The sequence below is a fragment of the Lichenostomus cassidix genome, chromosome 3 (genome assembly GCF_008360975.1).
Source record: "Lichenostomus cassidix isolate B80296 chromosome 3, HeHo_3.0, whole genome shotgun sequence".
NCBI lineage: Eukaryota > Metazoa > Chordata > Aves > Passeriformes > Meliphagidae > Lichenostomus > Lichenostomus cassidix.
This window is the reverse complement of record NC_139483.1, coordinates 88,861,863-88,882,974: the sequence shown is the minus strand read 5'-3', so window position 1 is coordinate 88,882,974 and position 21,112 is coordinate 88,861,863. Positions and strand designations below refer to the sequence as shown.

At 39.2% G+C, this 21,112-nt stretch overlaps 1 protein-coding gene across 16 annotated transcripts in view; it reads left to right on the top strand.

The window, feature by feature from the left end:
• Positions 1 to 21,112, top strand: part of MLIP (muscular LMNA interacting protein) — a 101,839-nt gene that overhangs the window by 65,135 nt on the left and 15,592 nt on the right. For 2 of the 16 annotated variants that reach the window (XM_085056636.1, XM_085056631.1), the window contains 7 exons: positions 250 to 315; positions 398 to 481; positions 577 to 678; positions 2,343 to 2,387; positions 5,187 to 5,231; positions 10,979 to 11,104; positions 11,610 to 11,818. In XM_085056636.1, the coding sequence (XP_084912762.1) occupies positions 250 to 315; positions 398 to 481; positions 577 to 678; positions 2,343 to 2,387; positions 5,187 to 5,231; positions 10,979 to 11,104; positions 11,610 to 11,744 (603 nt within the window). In that variant the 3' untranslated portion in view covers positions 11,745 to 11,818. The other 14 variants (XM_085056639.1, XM_085056635.1, XM_085056637.1 and 11 more) reach the window with 13 other exon arrangements.

The following is a 21,112-nucleotide window of genomic DNA, read 5'->3' as shown; positions in this document are numbered from 1 at the left end:
ACAATTTAAACTGGTAGTTTCTGAATTCCAAACGTTGAGATGATTCACCCTGCTTGAACAATCTTTTCTGTGTAAACCTGTATTTACATTCTGACTTAGGTGCTGGAGACCTGAAGAAAATTACTAGGCCTGTAATTTCTTTTTTGTCCATCTTTCCATGACAAAAGTGAAAATATTGCAAAAAGTGTATATTTGCTTGGTTTGTAAAATTTTCAGCTCAGTATCACACCAATACCTCTTGAATTGCAGGCATTAGAAGAGCCGACCAAGCCTGTTAGTGTGACTGAAGGCACTGCTTTGGACACTCATTCAGAGGTAGTGCTGTTATTTATCTTTCAGATCTATATTTGAAAGCAAAAATCAAAGGTTAACTGAGTGATCCATCCTCCCTTTTCAGATGTGCTCCCCTGCCCAGCTCAGACAACAAACAGAAGAGCTGTGTGCCGTCATTGATCAAGTCCTGCAGGACCCGCTGACTATGGTAACCCATCAATATATGGGATGGACTTATTCTCTTCCTGTCCTTTTGTCACTTGCCATTAATAAGTCCATTCTCTGTTGAAAATAATTTTCCAGCGCCGGTGTGAGTCTTCTCCAAGTTTTCTGCAGATGAGCACGGAGTCAGATGTTGGCAAGGTAGGTGAACAAGCCCATCTCCACACCAAGAGCTCTTCGCAGGTAGATATGAAGGCAGGCAAAATCAGTAGGCAGTAGAGCCTGCTCCAGCAGTAAAACCGATGGCAACACAAAGCTGCAGCTGAGAAATGCAACATCAGAATTGCTTGATGGTTAAAAAAGCGTGGAAGGACGGAACTGTAGCCCTGGAGTCAGTGCAGTCTTTGCTACAGGATGCTTTCCTGAAGTCAGAAGGAGATATTATTATATTATGCAAGCGAAACAGTGTATTAAGGCTTCAGAGGCTAAAAATCTCTCATACCTTGCCTGCCATATGGGAAGGTCACTGGCCTTCTCTCAGATTTCATCCCGTCCTTGTGTCCTTGCCACAAAGCAACCAGCATTTCTAGCTTCAATGACTGGTAGCATCTTTCAGAACATAGTTTTTATTTTCAAGTTCATATTTTATTTTCAAATAATAAGGTAATTTATTAATAAATAGACTTGCTCTGAAGTTCTTATTTCATTTTAAGTCTCATCACCCCCAGAAGGAGGATGTCTGCATCTCTTTCTCCTGGATAACTAAGGAATAGGTAGTGAGACCTAGGGTTGATTTCTAAACTTCTGGTTTCATTAAATTGTGATGTGCCTTCCGGGTTCAGAAGGATGGCTAACCAAGCAAAGAAGGTCCTGTATTCAGTTTGGTCCAGGTAAATTTAAGTTGCCTGTGGTAGCTACAGGAAAGTGAAAATGGCAGAAATCCAACTAAAAATGGGACGAAAGGAATTTCTGGCATTTGAATACATCAAAAAGCTAATCCATTGAAAATACCCTGCTGAATGTCCAGTCCACCATGCAAAAATAGGGCAGAGGTCCAGCATTTCTGAGTGGCTATATTCAATATACAATTCAAATTTAATTTTCATGTTTGAAATTACTTCTGTCAATCAGAACGCAGTGGTGAATTGGACGTCAAGAGGCTGAAAAACAGAAACCTGATAGCAGCTGAAGGGTAGGCAGACACTGTTACTGAGAGTGTTTTCAAAAACCTGAAGAATCTGGAGTAGTTAAAATGCTGCTACAAAGCTGAGCTATGGTATCCAAAAACCACTTCTTTGGGCAATTGAGAATGGAAGGCATCTTTTAGCACTTGTGAAATCAAATATAGGGGGGAAAAAGGTGAGCTTAACAGGATGTAGCATAGGGACCAAGATAAATGTGGTGAAGATATCAGAATGAGATAAAGAAGTGCTTAACAAAGGGTAAAAGAAGGTCATAAACATGAAAGGAAAAAAGAGTTTGTAAGTAAATGCCTTGGAATTGTTATGAATTAGTCAAATTAAAGCAAGTTCTTGAAATGAAAGCACAGAGAGGCAACATTTCAGGTTATTTTGTGAGCAAATGTTACTTAAATTTCATGGGGCAGCCCCACTTATGGCTAATAATAAGCATTTTGTTATGAGAATTCTCATATTAAATGGTATCCTCCATAGAGCAGGAATAATGTTTTTGAGCAGTAAAATGAAGTAGTATTTTCTACAATAAATGTACAAGCAAAACTTAAATATGCTTTAGTCTCATGTATGGTGTGAATATTTCTGGAAAACTTAAGTTTTCCTGAACTTGAGCTATTAATACCTTCTCAGAATGTTGAAAATCTCTTGGAGTTACTGTTCAGAGTAACTCAACATATTGATTATATATCTATTTTTTTTTTTTTTTACAAGGTGTCAACAACACTGCAGAGAGCAGCTGGGCGCGAAACGAGATATGTAAGTTCATTTACAATTACTCTATATTTTGCATTCAGAAATGCTTATTTTGTCTGCTCGTAAATAAGACTGTGTTAGTCTGGACAAACATCTACTTGTGATATCAGGTGTTGATTAACATAGAGAAACAAATATATTACAGTGCCATTTGAGGCTTAAGATGTGTTCCCAGTGCGGTAAATCCATCATGGCTGGAGTCTCTTCAGTGCTGTGTCTGTTGATAATTTTACCTGTATGAATATGATGTTAAAATTAATTTCCTCACACTCTTGATGTTTCAAGCATGGGGTAAGAGCTCAGCTGTTTGGTAAACAGAATGTTATGGGTGCTGAAGGGTGCATTTCTTCAGACTCAGTCTGCACTCTAGGGCACTTACTTTGGTAGAAGTACTTTAGTTCTTGCTTATCCACCAGAATTTTGGGGTTGATCCAAACTTTTCTTTCCAAGGTAAAGAGCTGGCTGAAAACCCACAGTTTAGGTGAATACAAGCTGTTTTATGAGATACACAGACATTCCAACATATGATGAATATATCTATATTGAGTCATTTGTTCAATTATTGAAATATTAAACCCAATTAACATTTTAATTCTCTCTAGCATACACAGTTACTGCAGGTTCCATATTTTACTTGCAACTCATCAAGTCGTGGTGAAAAATCTCAACTTACTATTCATCATTCAGCATTTCTATTGAACCTCAAATCAAAGCATTGCTGGCAGAGCAATAGAGGTCTCCCAGTTTTATGCCAGCACAATGCTTGACTGATCAATTCAATTTTGCTTCCTGAATATAGCAGTATGCATATTTTATTGCATACTGTGATTTTTACTTGACAGATTGTGCTGGCTCCTACTAATTAAGGAGAATAGCAGAAGAGAGCTTTTTAATGAAATAAAAGAGTGTACTTCAGAGGTAGTCTTTGAGAACAGAGTGTATTTAATAACACTCCAGTGCAGATCTCCAGCTTCCAAAACTGGGACTGACCACAGATTTGGGCATCCAGCTTAGGGATGCCTAGGAATATAGTCAGTTTCTCTCTTCACTGGTATGGAAAATCACACTTACAAACACCTTCTTAGGTGTACAATACTCAGTTCCAGGTGTCTATAATAGCATAGGTACATCACAACTCTTTCCCCCTCTCTTGCCCTGCTTCCTTAGTATGATATAAAAAGGCTATTTCTGTCCCAGTTAATAATCCAGGTGGTAGTTTGTCCTCTGGCCCTTAGGGAAAGGGCACAATGAGGTGGTTTTCCATAGAGTTGTATTCTCTTCCCCTCCCACTACCCTCCCCTCAAAGTGAGGCTCTCAGCCCAGCACAAGCCCCAGGGAAGCCTCATCCCTTCATCTCAGCAAGAGCAGCTATGATGGAGATCTGTCTGGCAGAGTGGGATTTGGTGTGGCTCAAGGCATGCAAGGCTGTGCCAGCTGTTACCTGGAAAGGACCTGTTTGTGAGGGAGCTCCTCTGTGTGCTGCCTAGTGTTCACTAGAGGAGGGATAGTCCAGAGGACAATATTTCTTCACATTAGGTACAACACATTTGTTCTGAAAGCAGGTGCCTTCTTTGAAATGTCTCCAGCAGAAATCAGGAACTGAGTATTTTACAGAAACTTCTTATCATAATATCAAGATGTGAGTAACCCTAGGGGGTCTGTGGTGTCTCTTTGAGCTGTCTTGGAATAATGCTTCTCATCCGTATTTTTTTCCACCATCAATTTTTTTTGTTTTGCCTTTTTAGAAGTAGGCTTTTAGTTTATGCAACTGAATTAATTTTACTGGCGGCAATTAAAATGTTAATTTAGAAATAATTTTTTTTTTGTATTTATGATATTTAATGTTGAGATGCTTGTCAAAATGTTGCTTTGAGAGATTTTTTGGTTGAAAGAGGAGCTTAAATTTTTTTATGAGTAATGCCAAAGTATTATTTTAACCACCATATATAAAGGTATATGTATCTGCACATGATAATATTGCTAATCACTTCAATAGGTTATATAGAGTAGTAGATTATACAATTACGTTGAAATAGCCTGCCATTTAACAATTAAAATGTTACAGATTTGCCTTGGCCTTTACCTTTTATCTTCTCATGCACTTCAGAACCTTTTAAGGATGTAAATGATAGTACAAATAGCAAGGGAGTGTATAAGAAGTGTGAAAACTAACTTCAGTTCACACCAGCTGACAACTAAGTACTACAGTTGTGATTAAACAGCTTTTAAAACTGTATGGTCTTTGATTTGATGCCATTCAGTATTTAATAATACATCTCTCTTTGCTTTAGGGATGATACTACTGATTTTTAGCAATAATATAATGATTCTCTAGGTAGTAATTTCTCATTATTAACTGGAAAAATGAATGTCCATATTATTGACATGTATGCTTAAGTAGGATTGATCTGGTTCTCCTACTGTAAAGTCAGAAAAGGTTGAGAAGGTTTGACTGAGCTCCCAGTACTATTGATAATAATATTGATGCTGCAAATTAGCAGACTATAGCAGGCTCAGAAAAATAAGGATTTAAATTTAAAGATTGGATCAAGATGAAAAAAGGAAATTTTGTTGCACTTTGAGAAAAGAATCCCTAAAATCTTAACGATGTGCATTTATATTTGATTATATATTAAAATAAACTGGAAATGAGTATATTTTATATTCTCTCATATCACTGCACCAGACGGAAAAGCTTCTGTAGCTAAGCTGTGCCTGGTGCTGTACCTGGATTTTTTTCTGTCATCATTATAATTACAAAGATATTGCATGTAATACTGTATATTTTCATCTTTTTTGCAGGCCAACCTTTACAAATCAGTGCCTATAGTAGCTGAGAGTCAGCTGGTATGTATAGCACAGCTGTGATACACTGTTTTTCAAAATTTGCGCAAGCACAAAATCTTATTAAATATTATTTGCTTTCTTCATTCTTTGAAAAAACTGCGTTTTTATAGCTGCATTGTTTCTACAGAACTGTATTTTTTTTTTCCTGAGCTGAGTGCACACCTGTTTTAAGTAGCTATAAATCCTGACACTACTTGTTAACCCCTGGGCCAAATGCCAAACTACAGAGTCATGCTGAATCTTGAGGTTTATGACAGCGGGAGAGCCTACTGCTCCATCTTGGACTCTTTTAATATTCCAATCTACGAATTTGTTTAAATGCAACAAGATTCTACTTTCTTCTTACACTCTGTTTTACATCAAAGCTGCTTTAATTAGTGTAAAGCAAGGGTAAGATCAAGTAAGAAAAGGAGATTATGTATCAGATATTCATTTTAGCTCTGATCACAGTTTAGTCTTGTTGGAGCAAAACGTTCTGAAAAAAGAGTTAAAAGAGAAGTGACAGTGAGCACTAATAAATGCTTAGGGATAAAAGGAGATGTGGGTGAGAATTTTTCTTGTTGTATGTCAACTAGTGAAATCCTAGGGACTTCCTGAATCAATCTCTTCTGGCTAACAATCTTTGAATATGCCATGTTTCCTGATTTTTTCCTGTTACTTGTTGAATTTTGTTCAATTTTGGTCTCTATAACATTCTTTAGCAATAGGCTTTACTTTTTAATTATTCATGGTACAAAATAGAACTTTATTTCTTTGTTTTAAACCTATGACTTGACCTCAGTTCTTGTATGGAAACAGCAAATAATTTTTCTTCCTTCACTTTCTAAATAACATGAATTATTTTCTTGGTACTAACAATAATACACTTCTAGTCACCTCTGTTTTGTGTAGAAAATTAAGGATTTCTTGGTCACTCTTTGAGATGTATGGACACTGTTCCATATCACTGATGGTCCTTCTTGCCCTTTTCTGTATCTTTTTCAGGTTTTTGTTTTTGAGATTGGGAGACTAAAACCATAAACTGTTCCTGTATAGCTCTGAATACAGCACTTTCTGTACTCTGATAAGGTCCTTTATTGCTATTTCTATTCCTTAACAATTTATAGTATTTCATTTAGTTCTTCTTACTTGTATTGAGTAGTAAGCCAATGTTTGCACAGGACTGTATACAATAAAGCCAAGATATATTTCCTGAGTAGTGAGAGCTACTTCCTGAGCTAATTAGTTCATTGGTGCATGAGTATGAGCAAATTGAGGTGGTAGTTTAGTTTTTCCCTGTGAAATGTATAAATGCTGAATTCAGTAATGTTTTCACCTGCCTTTTATCATTCATTCACTCAGTATTGTAACATCTCTCTGTAACTCTTTGTATTCATATTTTGTTTAACTCTCCTAATTAGTATTACCAGCAAACTTTGTCACCTTACCAGACACTCCCTTCTAGCTGATCTGCAACCATAATTCAAAGCCCAGATTCCTGACCAGATACCTTCGAAATTCTGTTTGTGACTAGTTCCAACCCCACTGCCATGGGCAGGGGCACCTTTCACTAGACCAGGTTGCTCAGAGCTCCATCCAACCTGACCAGGGTTGGGGCACCCACAACTTCTCTGGGCAACCTGTCCAAGTGCCTCACCACTCACACAGTAAATAATTTCTTCCTAATATCTAATCTAAACCTACCCTCTTTCAGTTTCAAGCAAATCCCTCTTGTTCTGTCACTGATGAAATGTGGTTGCAACTGGGACCTGACCCACCAGTTTCAGCAAGATCTCAGGGGCAACCAGTGTCATAGTAACGAGAGAAAATTAGAGGTGAATATGCCCATACATCTGCCAATGTTCCACCTTCTGACTTTTGAGACAGATATCATGCAAAGCTCATTTTCATAAGAAATACCTTCTGTTCCTGAAAGAGGGAGGCCATGTCCATACTGCCTATAGAGAGGCACCCTAGCCCAGCCTGTAGCTTATTTCTAAGTGTGCACTTGCTGACCTAGGCCAAAACCACACCAGAGAACGCCCTGGCATTGAATCAGTATCACTGATTATGGGCTGGCTCTGGAACTTGTGCCTTGGCCCTGCGAAATTTACTGGAAGTTTTCTGCACATATGATGGCAGCCCAGTGCTATCATAACACCCTTTGCCATTTTTTGAAGTTGTTGTAGGAAGACCAACAGTTTCCTTGGCAAAACTTAGTTTTAGCTTGTTTCTCAGCATGTCAGTTGTGACATCTGCCATCAAAGGAAGAGTTCAAGTTCTTAGTTTTGGATCAAAGATTTTATGTAGCTTGTCAGGGTGCTAATAAAATGTTTAGAATTCTGCTTGCTGGTTGATATCTGTTACTCTGTTAGCAGAGTCAGACATAAACATACGACTCAGTCAGCACTTGAGTGCACAATGTTGTTTAGAAAATGCTTTCTTAAAAGCATTTCTACAGGATGCTTTCTCTCTTACAAAAGGAGAGTAGCTTATCCTTGATGGTTTCAGGCGCTGCAATACCTGGGCTTTTAATTGCACGGTTACAGGGTGTGGAGGAGTGCTAGAAGGCCACAGGTCCTTTGTCTGCATAATGATGACTTGATAACAACTGTACATTTCTTTTTAATTTCATATTTACCTTTCTGTTGAAAGCCAGATGTTTGACAGACACTTATCAGAAATGTTGATAGAAAATAAGGTTTTTTTTGGTGAATGCTACAAATATATAGTCATGAACTATGAACTATGAACTATAAATTCATTAAGTGAGCTCTGCATCTTTCAATAAGTTGATCTTTGTAATGAAAACGTTTTTGATGCAACTTGGCAGTTACTACTCTTTAAAAAAATTAATATCACTGCACGGCTGATTTTTTGCTTTCAGTTTAATATTTTCTTATTTGATAAGACAAATGAAAGGGTCCCAATCTGTGGAGAGGAGGAAGGGGATAAAACACAAATCTAAGGGAAGATATTTTTCTCCCTGGGCCTTGTTCTTCTCAGGTGCATTGTGCTCTTTCCTGGCTCTGCTGCCTTCACCTCAGACCCTGGGCACTGCTCTGTCCTTTCCCAGGGCAAAAACAGAGCACAAAAGACCCTCTGCACCCTCCCCTCCAATGGACACCCCTGTTGCCTTGTCCTTGCTGGATGCCTGCAGATCTTGTTCTAAGGTGATCCATGGCTCGGTTTGCATGCTATGTCCAGCAATCTCAGCTGCACCATTTTAAGCTTACTTTCATAGTAAGCTTCTCTTTTTTCCAGACTGACTGCTGAAGTGTATTGCTCTTATAAATAGACAGCATTGTGTTATTAAGTATACACAATTTTTTTATAAATAAATCTAATAGTGAATCAAGTTTCTTCTCTGCATTTTTATACCTGGCTGGATACTGAGGACCAGGAGCTGTGACAACACCTATTTCTCAGTTCCAGCTGGGCAAGCTACTCCTCTGTGCTGCAACCACATTCGGAGCCCAGCAGCAGTCCTGTTGTTACCTGTAAAAGTTGTGACAGAGACCACTCATTTTCTATGGATTAGTCATAACAGAGGAGAATACAACTGACTCATTTAAAAGTTTAAGTTCAATCACAGACCTTTCAGCACTTCACTATGTACGAAATTCCCATGAGAAAGTATAGTTTTTCTTCCTTTTTTTGGCCTAATGAACAAGTCTATTTTAAAATTATCCCTTAGCCTCTGTTTAGAGTTTATGCCACAATCCATCTTTTCAGCTTTTACTGCAAGAATTAAGAAAAATCACAGATACACTAAACTGAGAAGTTAATAGTCAAATTTTTTGGTTGATTGGTTGTTAACCAAGGAATTTTTTCTTGTTAAATAACCCAATTTGTCTGAAATTATAGGTATCACATATCCATGTTTATCAGATTCTCTAAAATTGTACTTTTCCGACTGAACTCTTAAAGGCAGTGTCACTCTGTCAATGAGGTGAGTGGCTCTGGTGCTGCCATGAGCAGCAGTGGAGTGTTCTTGTTGGGTGCACAGAGGGCCTTCCCGAGCCAGGGGAACCTCAGAGGGAGTTGTAGCAAAAAACTGGCTGGATAGCCAGGCTCAGAGAATTCTGGTGAATGAAGGTAAATCCAGCTGGTGGCTGGTCACAAGGGGTGATCCCCAACGTTAAGTATTGAAGCCTGTTCTGCTTAGTATCTTTGTTGATCTCTATGAGAGAATTTAATGCACCCTCAGCCAGTTTGCAAGCTGAGTGTTGATCTTCTGAGTAGGAAGGTTCCATGGAGGGATCTGGACAGGCTGGATTGATGGTCTGAGGCCAATTGTATGAAGTTCAACAAAGTCAAGTGCCGGATCCTGCACTTGGGTCACAACAACCCCATGCAGAGCTGCAGGCTGGGGGCAGAGTGGCTGGAAAGCTGCCCAATGGAAAAGAACCTGGGAGTGCTGGTCAACAGCAGTTGAACATGAGCCAGAGTGTGCCCAGGTGGCCAAGAAGGCCAATGGCATCCAGGCCTGAATCAGCAGCAGTGTGGTCAGCAGGACCAGGGCGGTGATTGTTTGCCTGTACTCAGCACTGGTGAGGCCACACCTCAAATCCTGTGTTCAATTCTGGGCCACTCAGTTCAGGAAGGACATTGAGGTGCTGGAGTGAGTCCAGAGAAGGGCAGTGAGGCTGGTGAAGGCTGGACCGCAAGTCATATGTGGAGTGGCTGAGGGAGCTGGGGGTGTTAGCCTGGGAAAAAGGAGGCTCAGGGGAGACCTTATCACTCTCTACAACTCCCTGAAAGGAGGTTTTAACAAGGTAGGGATAGGACAAGAGGAAATGGCCTCCAGTTGTGTCAGGGAAGGTTTTTATTGGACATGAAGGAAAATTTCTTCAGGCTGCCCAGGGAACTGGTTGAATCACCATCCCTGGAGGTATTTAAAAGATGTGTAGATGTCCCTCCTAGGGATATTGTTTACTGGTGGACTTGGCAGTGGTAGGTCAATGGTGGTTCTCAATTATCTTAGAGGCCTTTTCCAACCTAAACAATTCTATGATTCTACATTTGTATCATTTACAGTAGCTGAAATCAATGGCATGTCTCCACTTCTGGTACTATGTCTTAAAATTTCCACTTACTGGACATAATATTCTTCAGGTGTTTAAAAAATATGTAGATGGAGTGCTTAGGGACATGGTTTAGTTGTGGACTTGGCAGTGTTAGGTTTATGGCTGGACTCAACGATTAAGGACCTTTTCCAACCTACGTGATTCTATGACTCTATAAAATCCAGCATGCAATCGCTGATTTATTCCCCAGAAAGAGTTTCCCCTAGCATGTTTCTGCCTGGGTGTAAGTTAGCAGCATCACGTTGTCCTTCCTTGTTTCACACTTACAGTTTTGAGGAGCCCAGTGTGAAAGCAGATGTGTGACTGTGCATAAAGAGTGACTTGAATTTATCAAGTTGCAGCTGAACAGCCAGAAAAAAATAGCCAGCAAAACCCACAAATCATGGTCTGACAGCTCAGTGGCTATTTTTTGTCAGTAATAACCACATGCCAGTGATGAAGTTCTGTGCCTAAAAGCAGCTCTTGCCAGTTTTGTCCACAATCTTTATTAGAAGTAGTCCAGACAGCATGACACCTAAATAATTTTGGTGGTGAATTATGTCATTATTAAAATTTTTAAAAACCTAGTCAGTACAGGCCCACTGGAATTGACTTGTCTAACAAATATTCGGCAAATTATAAATTATTTTATGTTATTTTTCTTCCATCTCTTTTTTTCTGGATGTGCCATGGGTCAAGACAAAACCTGGTGTCATTCGGCCTGTGCTGGTGAAAGGAAAGAGTGCACAGCAAAAAGAGGAGCCCTATCAACCCAATCCTTTTAAAAAGTACCTTGAAGAAATCAGTGATCAAAATATTGAGCAGGTGAGTAGCTCTCACTCTGAAGGATTTTGTAGCCTCAGCTAGTTTTCTTAGAGATGAAGGGATAAACACAGATCCTTATTTTGTCCTGGTCTCTTCTTTTTACAAAGTTAGATGATTCTCCAAGGGGCACCTGTCTCCTAAAGAAAAGTCTTCAAGGTGAGATGGGCAGCCAGGCTTTCTGCAGGGTCATTTTTTTCTGGTGATGTAAAAACCTGTGTGTTGAGGAGAGGACCTCTTTATGATGTCTGTAAGAAACATAGTAAAAAAGAGGGTTGAAATCCTGGGCTTCCCTGTCGAACAGATGTCTAGATCATACTTCTAGAAAGTGTTTCCTTCGTTTGGGGCCCAGACCTGAATCCTTTCTGAAGAGAAATGACAGCAAGGACTGGGCAAGGTTCACACCTTCCTCTCCAAGGGGGGCTGCAGAGAAGCCCCTCTGTGTTTCTGTTTCACTCGCCAGGGCATAGCTCCTCCAGGTCCATACCTCTCCCATGTCCCTCCACAGACTGAGAGTACAGCTCTACCACATGTGATGGGCATTACAGGGCAGCCTGTAGGCATCAAAGGTGCCATCTCCTCTCACAGCCCTCTGCATGAAGCCAAAGGATCACTTTTCAAAACATATCTTGAATTTTGTTGACCTACTGTATGAGGCATTACCTCAGAGAAATTCCAGATAAATGGCTGTGACAGCCTTTTCTCATGCATTTGCGTTTGTGTGCATTATTGGGAAATAAACCTTGGATATGATACATAATCTGAATGTCCCTGTAGGAGTTATTAACTTATCTGTATGTTTTGAATCTTCCATCTGGAGGGAAGTAAAATGAATAGTCCTCTTGTCAGACACTATGGGAGTAAAATACCTTACTAATTGAATTCTCTTACTCCCATGCCTCTCTAGACACATTAGAAATTTTAGCAATGGAAGCCCTTTCTTCTTCCTTTTAAAACAGAGTTTAATAAAGCTTTTAATTTTAGCTTTTCCAATTCCTTTCCATAGATCTGACTTGATGTAGAAAAATCCAATAATTTCTTAAGAGTATGGTAGCAGTAGAGAGGGAAATAATTGCAGTATGTGTGGGTTCCAGCAACACATATGGGTGGCATCAGAAGGTTTCTATAGAATGTGGAGTTTATATAAGATATAAGAAAAAATGAATGAAAATAGTGACTTTGAACTTTTGAGGTTGAGAGTGAATACTTGAGTTCAGTGACTGCAGGCAAGTTGATAGTGAGTTATTCATGCTTTAACCTTCTGATGCCAGGGTACTGTGCCACCATTTGCCTGGGATGAAAGAACAGGAGAGTTATCTGGAGCTCTTGCTAGAAGCTTCTGCCCTAGGCCACCTTGTTAGAGCCTTCCTGCAAAGGCAGGGGCCACTCATACGTCCCTTTCATCAGGGCTGGACACTGGTTTTGCTGGCTGTAATTTTACTGATGAAAGAACTATGTAATCACCAAACTTCATCTTTTCAGGCAAATACAAACCTGGGGTTATTGCCAGAGCTTGAAACACCGTTACATTTGAAGCTAATTGTGGGAACCAAACAACTTACACTTTATAAATTACTTGGGCACGTATTGCTGAAATACTGACAGCATAAGTCCAATGTGTTTGTTACAACAAAGGCTGAAATTATTTTATATAAAAGATACACTTTAAAATGAATGAAACAAATATTGCAATGACCCTAATAGATGGAAAAGTTAATTTCACAATTAATAGGTTCAGTTCTGCTTCCTTTATTTAAAAGAATTATATTGTATGCTTTATAGTACTGATAAATTAGTATTTTTGTCCTAAGCTAAGTAATATTAGAAGTTGTGGTAAAATATTTGTTATTTTGGAAGATCTCCATTATGACATCTTTATTCTGAAAAAAAGAAGTACTGTGACTTGTATTGAGATGGATTCACTTAACAGAAGCTAGTTTGTGTTTGTTTTGTTTGTGTGAGAAATTTTTGTTTGTGTGAGAAATGGCTGTATGATTCCAGCGGTGGTCTCATTAATAGAACAATATGGGGATCTAGGGAAAACACTAAAGTGCTGAGCAGGACAGCATATGCTCTGAATTTCAGCTCTTGCCTCCCAGAGTAGGTTCATGGTGCTGATGTAAGTCCCTTGTGGGTGGAGGAGTCTTGGATGCCCAAGTGAGGATGCTCACAATCTTACAGCATCTGTGAAACTTTCCTGAGGGGTTTTAGTGCCTGTAGTAGGAAGGCTGCAGCACTGACTGTGCAGCTGGGCTCGGTGCCAAGGCAACAGCTTGAAAATTGCACTGGTTGTCTCTAACCATGGGGTTTTTAGCCTGTAATGACTGAAGACTCATTCTCCCTCTTTATCTGCTGTAAGTAAGAGCATTTTTGGCTGCACAGTGGCTGACTTCCAAAGAGGGGGAGTTGTTCCTACCAATTTTCCCCACAAATCAGGTAAATTTCCTGCTTTCATGGGATATAAGAGCTGGGAATTAAAACTAGGAGACTGGGAGTTAGGCATTCTGCCCTCTGTGGAAGAGCCAGTGCTAATCCATTTGTCCTCAGATAAAAACTTAGCAGGCATTGACTGTGGCTGTGGGCAAAAGTGCTCATACTGTTACTGATTTTCCCTGTTTTCCTTTGAAGATCATTCCAGTCATGCTGGCAAGTTCAGCTCTTACATTTCTATTGTCTCCCTCTCTCTGAGTTTTCTTTTCCTTTCTTTCTAATTCTGCTGCCAACAGCAACCTCTCTAGGTAATGTTACTGCCTCTCCTTCACGTAGCCCATTGTGAAAGGATAGACCCTTTCAGACTGAATCTTCAAGGAGGGTAGAGATTAGATGAGATTCCAGATGGCATCAGCTTTATTAATGTATCTCTTTTGATTTCTCTTAGACCTCAGTAGTACCTCCCTGCCCTGCCAAACCTCTCAGTGTGACACTGAGCACTGGTGACTATGTGGGTGACATTCAGTTTGAGACAAAATGATGCAGCCAGCTGTAACTGCTGAACTTCAGCTTCCCATCCCTCTGTAGAACACACTGGGTTTTTTGCACACCAGAGAGTAGCTTGTTTGCTTTTCGTTTCATTAAAAAATGTCCCTATGTAGAAAAGTCCATTTCCCTTATAAATAAACAGTATTTTTTCCTTTAACAGGTAGATGTTTTCATGCAGATAATCCAAAGTAATTAACAGAGAAAAATATATATAAATTAGTAAAGACCATCTGCAAAGGATGTAGCTCAGCTTACAGATAGCTCTCTTCATCTGTGTTCTGGGTACAGTGTGTACAGATTTACACTCATGTGGAAATAAAATTTATAAACCAAGGAAAATAGCATTTTCTTTTGGCTTTTTTTGTTTTTTTCATGTTAGCATATGCTGCCACTTTTTTTTTCTTTTTCCCCTGAGGGCATGTACAACTGGTATTACTGTTATTTAGTGGATATCCACCCCTCAAACAGACAGAATGTAATATTTCTGAGATTTCAATGCAGCAGTATTAAGCTTCCCACATTTTTAGATGCCTTTACTGGAGATTCTATTTTTCCCATCATGAGAAAGAATTTTTTTCTCATAATACATTTCAGTAACATTTCAGGAATTTTGTAAGTGTGCTCCACTTCATTCAAAAAAACACCATAAAATAAATTGGAAGTGCATATAACTCCTGAGCAGTGCTGACATGATAGCTTTATGAAGATTTTAATTTGAAATTGGGGAAAAAGAATATTTTTTAAGGAAAATTAAGTATTTTGTTCATAATTATATGAAATGACTCATAACGAATGTTAGAGAATTCATGTACTTGCAAATATTTATTAGCAAGGATGTATGCAGACTCCTTTGTCATTCAAAAAATAAATTACCTTGGGCAATGGAGGAAGAGAGATAAGGATGAACTAAAGGGATATTAGCTACACTTGGTGTGAACTTGTGAGACCAGTTTGCCAAGGTTTATCATTAACAGAAGCAGGACTGGTGCCTTTGACGAGGCACGGCAGGAGGCAAGGCTGGTGTGAAGTGGCTGCGCTGCTGCTGAGCTCTGATCTGCTGTTTGCTCATGCTCTCTCTTTTGGTGGGCAATGCATTAGCTTCTGCCGGAACTAATCACAGCTCTTGTCACAAATTTCCTGGTTCTTGAGCTCAAAGGCACGGCACGGGGGAGTTTCTAGTCTAGACAGGCAGCCAACTGGGTGAGAATCCAAGATGTATTGTGTCAACAGTCTTGACAAAATCCAAGTGCGAGATGCGTGCCAAAACCTGGGTATGCCTCCTTGACTCTTTCCCATATCTTTTGAAAATCTTTTTTAAAAAAAGGTTTTATCCTTTAGATGCAAAAAGAGCATAAGTTTTGGGTTCTCTTAACCAGAAACACTATTAACTACTAACAACTTAGAGCAGCAAAAAATATTGTTCACTGGTTTAACTCTTAAATATCTGAAAAGGCTTCTTGGAATCTTGTTATAAAGCCTGGAGTGCTCCTGCTCATGCACACATATGGCCTTCTTTTGTACTTCTCAGACACTGTTTTCACATTAGTTTTGTTCTCAGCCCACTGTCTTGTTAAATCTCCCAAACATGACCATTTTATCCTAGAACACGATCCTTCAGGGATTTCCTTCTCTGTCCCTTGAGCACCAGTTGAGCTGCAGGAGGGAGATGAACTGGACCCCAGTCAAAGTATAACTATAACTGGTTTAATGGGGCATCTACTGCAGGTTTTTGTGTGTGCACTTTCATGCCAATGAAAATGCTTAGTGTAGATCCATTGTATTGGCTTGAAAGTTGAGTACCTTTCCTGTTAACCATCAAGACCCATGAAACATGGTGCAAGACTTTGTTTTCTGCCCAAACTTCTTTTTTGCACCCATTAATCTGTTTCTGTTTATTTTTTTTTTTTCATAGAGGACTGCTCTCCTACACTCTCTGTATCCAACTAAACTTTTCCCTTCAACTAGGTCCCTTTTGTGTCCTCCATCCATCTCCCTCACTGACTGTGCAAACCCTTGACTTTTCAGCCACTTGTCTTCCATCATGTGTGATGTTCATGGGAATCCTTATAGCCCTTACAGACATAACCCTTTGTACAATAAGGTGAGCATCAAGTGTGGTGTGATTCAAGAGCTTTGTAGCCTTTTATCCTTTTAATTCTAGGCAGAATTCAGCTGAATTATTAATATTCAGTGCTGGCAAGTGGTATGGGAGAAGCATCTCAGATGAGCCTGTGTGTTCAGCTTCCCTGGAGATATTATAGTTTTTCCCTTGACACAGCTCATGTTGGCTCTTGCTTCCTCTAGATCAGTAAGGGCAGGCTCCCTCCACTCTTCATTCAAACTATTTCCTCTCTAAAGAAGGAATAATCTATGTCATTCCTCATGCTCAGATTAGTTTTAACATTTTCCCACACTAAAGTAATAGAGTATTTGTTTTTTCCTTGGTGATTGGATGAAGGGAGGTTTACCTGAGAGAAATACAGAATTTTCCAGTGGTTCTATCTGTCATCCTAGCAAGCAGTTATGTCTTGCCACTACAAAGTGAATCCTGTTATTGCTGATATTTTTGTCATTTTTGAAACAGCATTGGAGTAGTTAGACAAAAAATTCTGTAGTCCAAGGTGTGTGGGTAACAGGGCTGTCTAATGAACTGAAAATTTTGTCCTACAACTTAACTGAAGTCTTTTTGAAGAGCAGCTGGAACAAAGTATTCATAGTACCTCAAGAGAGTCCCTGCCTGGTGTTAGAAAAGTGTCAATTGTGGAAATCCATAAAAATGTTGTTTGGAAGCTCTCAGATGCATCCCTTCCTTGTCCTCTTTTTCTAACACAGAATCTGGCTGCAAATGATGACACCTTGATGCCAGGAGAGATTGTCCCGCCCTGAGATTTACAGCGTATGTTGTTTGGGATGCAAGAGGTTAAGACTTAGGCATTAGGTGCTGTTTCTTTGGGCTATGTCATGGTTTCCTTTTCTGGGGAAGTACAAGGGGGAAATATGTGTCACTGGTTTCAGGCACGCTTGACAGGGAGTCAAGACTGCTTTGGAAAGACATATCATCTCTGCAGAGAATGAATGTTGATCAGCTGTCAGACTCTGAAGAAATACCTGGAAATTACTTTCTCTCCCCATTGACTAGAAGCATAACTTAGATTAATAGGCAATGTCAATTGTGTGTGATGTTGGCCCCTCCATGCTGTGGGATTTAAAGAATTCACCATTTTACCCACTTATGAGGATGAACTAGAACTAAAATCAACTTTCCATTCTGTCTTTGAGACATCCTGAATAAAAACACTTTTTCACATCTGAGAGACTGGTTTAAACAGAACAAAAGTCCTGTTTAAATTTTTACTGACCTGGGCTGCCATGTTTACTTGGGCAAAAAAGTTGTTACAATCAAATATTTTCAAAAAGTTTCCTGGTTCATTGAAGGCATTCACATGAACCAACAAACGGTTCATATGACCACTAAAGCAATTTTTTTATAATGAAAATGGATATTTGCTGTTGCTAATGAAAACAATGTTAAAACCTCAGAAATTTGAATGGAAAAGTGAATAAGTCAGGAAAAAAGTGTCTGAAAATAACTAAAATAGTGTCATTTTTTGGTATGTCTTGTTAGCTGTTCTTTGGGAAACAGAAGAATCAGATATCAGTCAGGTTATTTTAATACAAACAGAAGTTTTTTCACCCCAAAAGCAAATATGCAGCAGTTAGAATTTCTAGTGCTTCTGTTTTGCTCTACAATACTAACATTCTTCAATAACCAAATGAAGATTAATTTTGATTTTGTTCACATGATCAATATTTAACATTTGAATCAGTATATGCTGATAAAATTCCTGACAATATTTGCCTATTATTTACTGCACCACCCAACTAAAAGCTGAGCTATTAATGTTTTTGAAAAGAATCTATTTAATTTATTGTCATAAATACTTGCAGTAGCAGAAAACACAGCACAATACACACAGTATAAGGTGTTGAAATTTCAAACAATTAAAACTGTTCTGTGAACAACACCCTGACAGCATGGGAATTTCTTTCCGTTCTCTACTAAACTCAGAATGCTATTTCTGTAAATTCCCTGGAGTTTCCCCTCTCCATTTCTCATCCCTTAAGGTAAGGAATAATACACAGTGACTCACTTACTGTCTCTCCAGCCACCCAATAAGCACGTGGTCAGCGTCCACACAGTCAATTTATGCATGTTATGTTTCTATTTATAGGTTGTGTTTTGCTTCACCTTCCACTAGAGGGAAAAAACCTGCTGCTACAAATTCTTATAACCATTCTGAATGTTATAAATACAGTATTGAAAAGGGACAGGAAGTCACAGTGAATAAAGTTGTTATTCTTCACCTGCACTTAACACTTAAACAAGTGTTCCCTTAGGAATGGGAAATGGGAACAACAAAAATGATCACCTGTCTTAGGGAGACTGGATATGGTGAGCTCCTAAAACCCTGATTATTTCATTTGTTGGCTCAGGGTGTGAGATAATATCAGCTGTCTTGATCTGAAATGCTTATTGAAAGGGCACTGTGGTGTTGTTTAGGCAGTCTTGCTCAGTGCCAAATTGGTTTTTTTTGAAGTACCTGAATCTCTGTAGATGATGAAATTACACAGATGAAGCTGAAAGATAGACCTGGCAGGTTTTGTAGATTATAACTGTTCAAAATGATGAAATCCAGAAGCTGTGTCCCAAATAATTTCCCAATGTGGTTTTAAGATTTCATTGGAGGAGGCAGTGGGAATCAAGGTATTGTGTCTCTCTCCTTTCATCTGTGCACAGGCTGCTTCTGAAATAAAAATGTTGCCCATTTCAGTGACCTGCTTCTGTTCCTACTTGCTTTGTTTTCTCTCTTTTCCTTTCCTTCCCTTCCCCACTCTATTGCCCAGCCACTAGGTGCTCCTGCTCTTATTTAAACTCTTTAGACTTTAATTATTAATGAGTTAAAATTTTTATTATTAAGAAAGCTCCTTTTCCTTTTGATTGCAACAAAACAGCTCAGGTAAAAGGACTTATATACAAGTACTGCAGTGATGGAGAGCCTGAGGAAATGTGTAGCTCTGTTGTTAACTGCAAAGCATGCTTCTGATGGGAATCCCTCCAGCCTTTAAGGGAGGACTGTGTCAGGTAGAAGAACACAACCCTGCACCTGGAATAATGTGTCCAGTTCTGGTCTCCACAATTCAAAAAAGATGCAGACAGACTGGTGAGAGTCCAAAGAAGGGCCACAAATATGATCAAAGGTCTGGGAAGGAGAGCCTGCCCTATGAGGAAAGACTGAAGTAGTAAGGTCTTTTCTTCCTGGAGAAGAGAAGGCTCAGAGAGGACCTCATCACACAATCCCAGTACTTAAAATGTAGTTACAGAGAGGGTGGAAGCTTTCTCTTCACAGGGACCTGCATGGAGAAGACATGGGACAATAGGTACAACTTGCAGTAGGAGAGGTTTCATCTTATACAAAAGATTTTTTTTTTTTCTATAATGAGAGGGACAATCACTGGAACAACCTCCCTAGGGATGTGGTAGAGTCTCCACCAGAGGTGGTTTTCAAGATGTGTTTGGACAGGGTGCTAGGTGATCTCATCTATGCTGTCTTACCCACAAAAGGCTGGACCCTTCCAATCTGTGCTATTCTAAGGTTCTATGATTTATAGGAGGAACAATCGATTGAAATATCTGTCAGGGCAGAGACCACTAGATTTTAGAGAACCAGCTGTCATTTTGAAGGAGAAAGGAATGACTTGCCAAGTGAAGAGGCAAGAAATGAGTGGGAATGGAGCTTTCTTCAAATCACTAAATGTAGTCATGCTGAAAGTGTCAACTTGCCATAGTCATTTGCTGGTCTCCAGGCTCATAGGTAAGCAGAATATTTAAAGTGAATCTTTATTATTTTTAAAAAGAAATCAGTGGTGTTTACTTCGTCATCCAATCTCCTACTCGTTGGAGTTTGTGTTAGATTAATAGTAGCATAGTGGGAATTGATATTCTGTGAATACAGCAGCCTTTCAAGGTTGCCATGGAAAAGCACTTTTCTCCCAGACACCATCCCAGCAGCTTTTATTTTCTAGAAGACAGTTTCTTTCTCTGTTTTGAACTTTGATATTTAAATGTTTCACTTATGTAGGTGTATTGTGGTTGATCAATCTTCTACAATCAGTGATCCAGAAAAATTGTCTTGGTGTAGAAAAAGATATCAGAGGTAAACAAGTTCATTAGTGCGGTGCTACAAATTGGACCTCCTTGTTGGGAAAATATTAATGCTTAATATTGCTGTGTCTTCTTTGTATATTATGGCATTTCTTGGGTTTAATGATTTATTTTAATGATACCATATTTACATGAAATTTCTACCACTTTTGACTTTGTTTGATAATGCCTTCAGAAAATGTGTATGGAGTTCCTGCTCAGCTCATCTTTACAGAAAGGCATTTCTCTTGAAGCACTTTTTAGAAAGATCATAACTTGGTAATCAATAGCTTTTTTCAAAGCCATTGATTTAGCAAAAGAACTTGAAGATAGTTTAGACTCAACAGGAGACCCAGGAACACACAAGGACTGTGGAGGTGTCCTAAGTCTGGCACCACCTGGAATGAACTCTGCTACGCATTTTTCTGGAGATAGCTCTTCCAAAGAAAAACAAAAGGAATTGATTACCTTGCCACTCCTTTTGGCCTGGGTAGTTAGACAAGTTTGAGAGCTTTTCTGTCGTACTTCCAGAAGGAGAAGCTGTTGATGACAGGACCTGGCATTTCTTTGGTGCACCTCTGTTAATCTAAAAAACATGCACACAACGCAATGGGATCAAGCCCCAGCAGGCACTTTCTGTGCTTAGAAACCAAAATGTGCTTCCCACTGAACACACCCAGGAATGTTCAAGTTTCCTCTTGAAACATAGTTACAGCCACTTCTGTTTCTTTCTGCCTTCTCGTTTATACAGGCTGTCTCTGCTGGGACAGATTAAACCAGTCTTAAGCACCAAACAGTGCTATAAAATGCTTTGTCTTCATTCTTAGAAG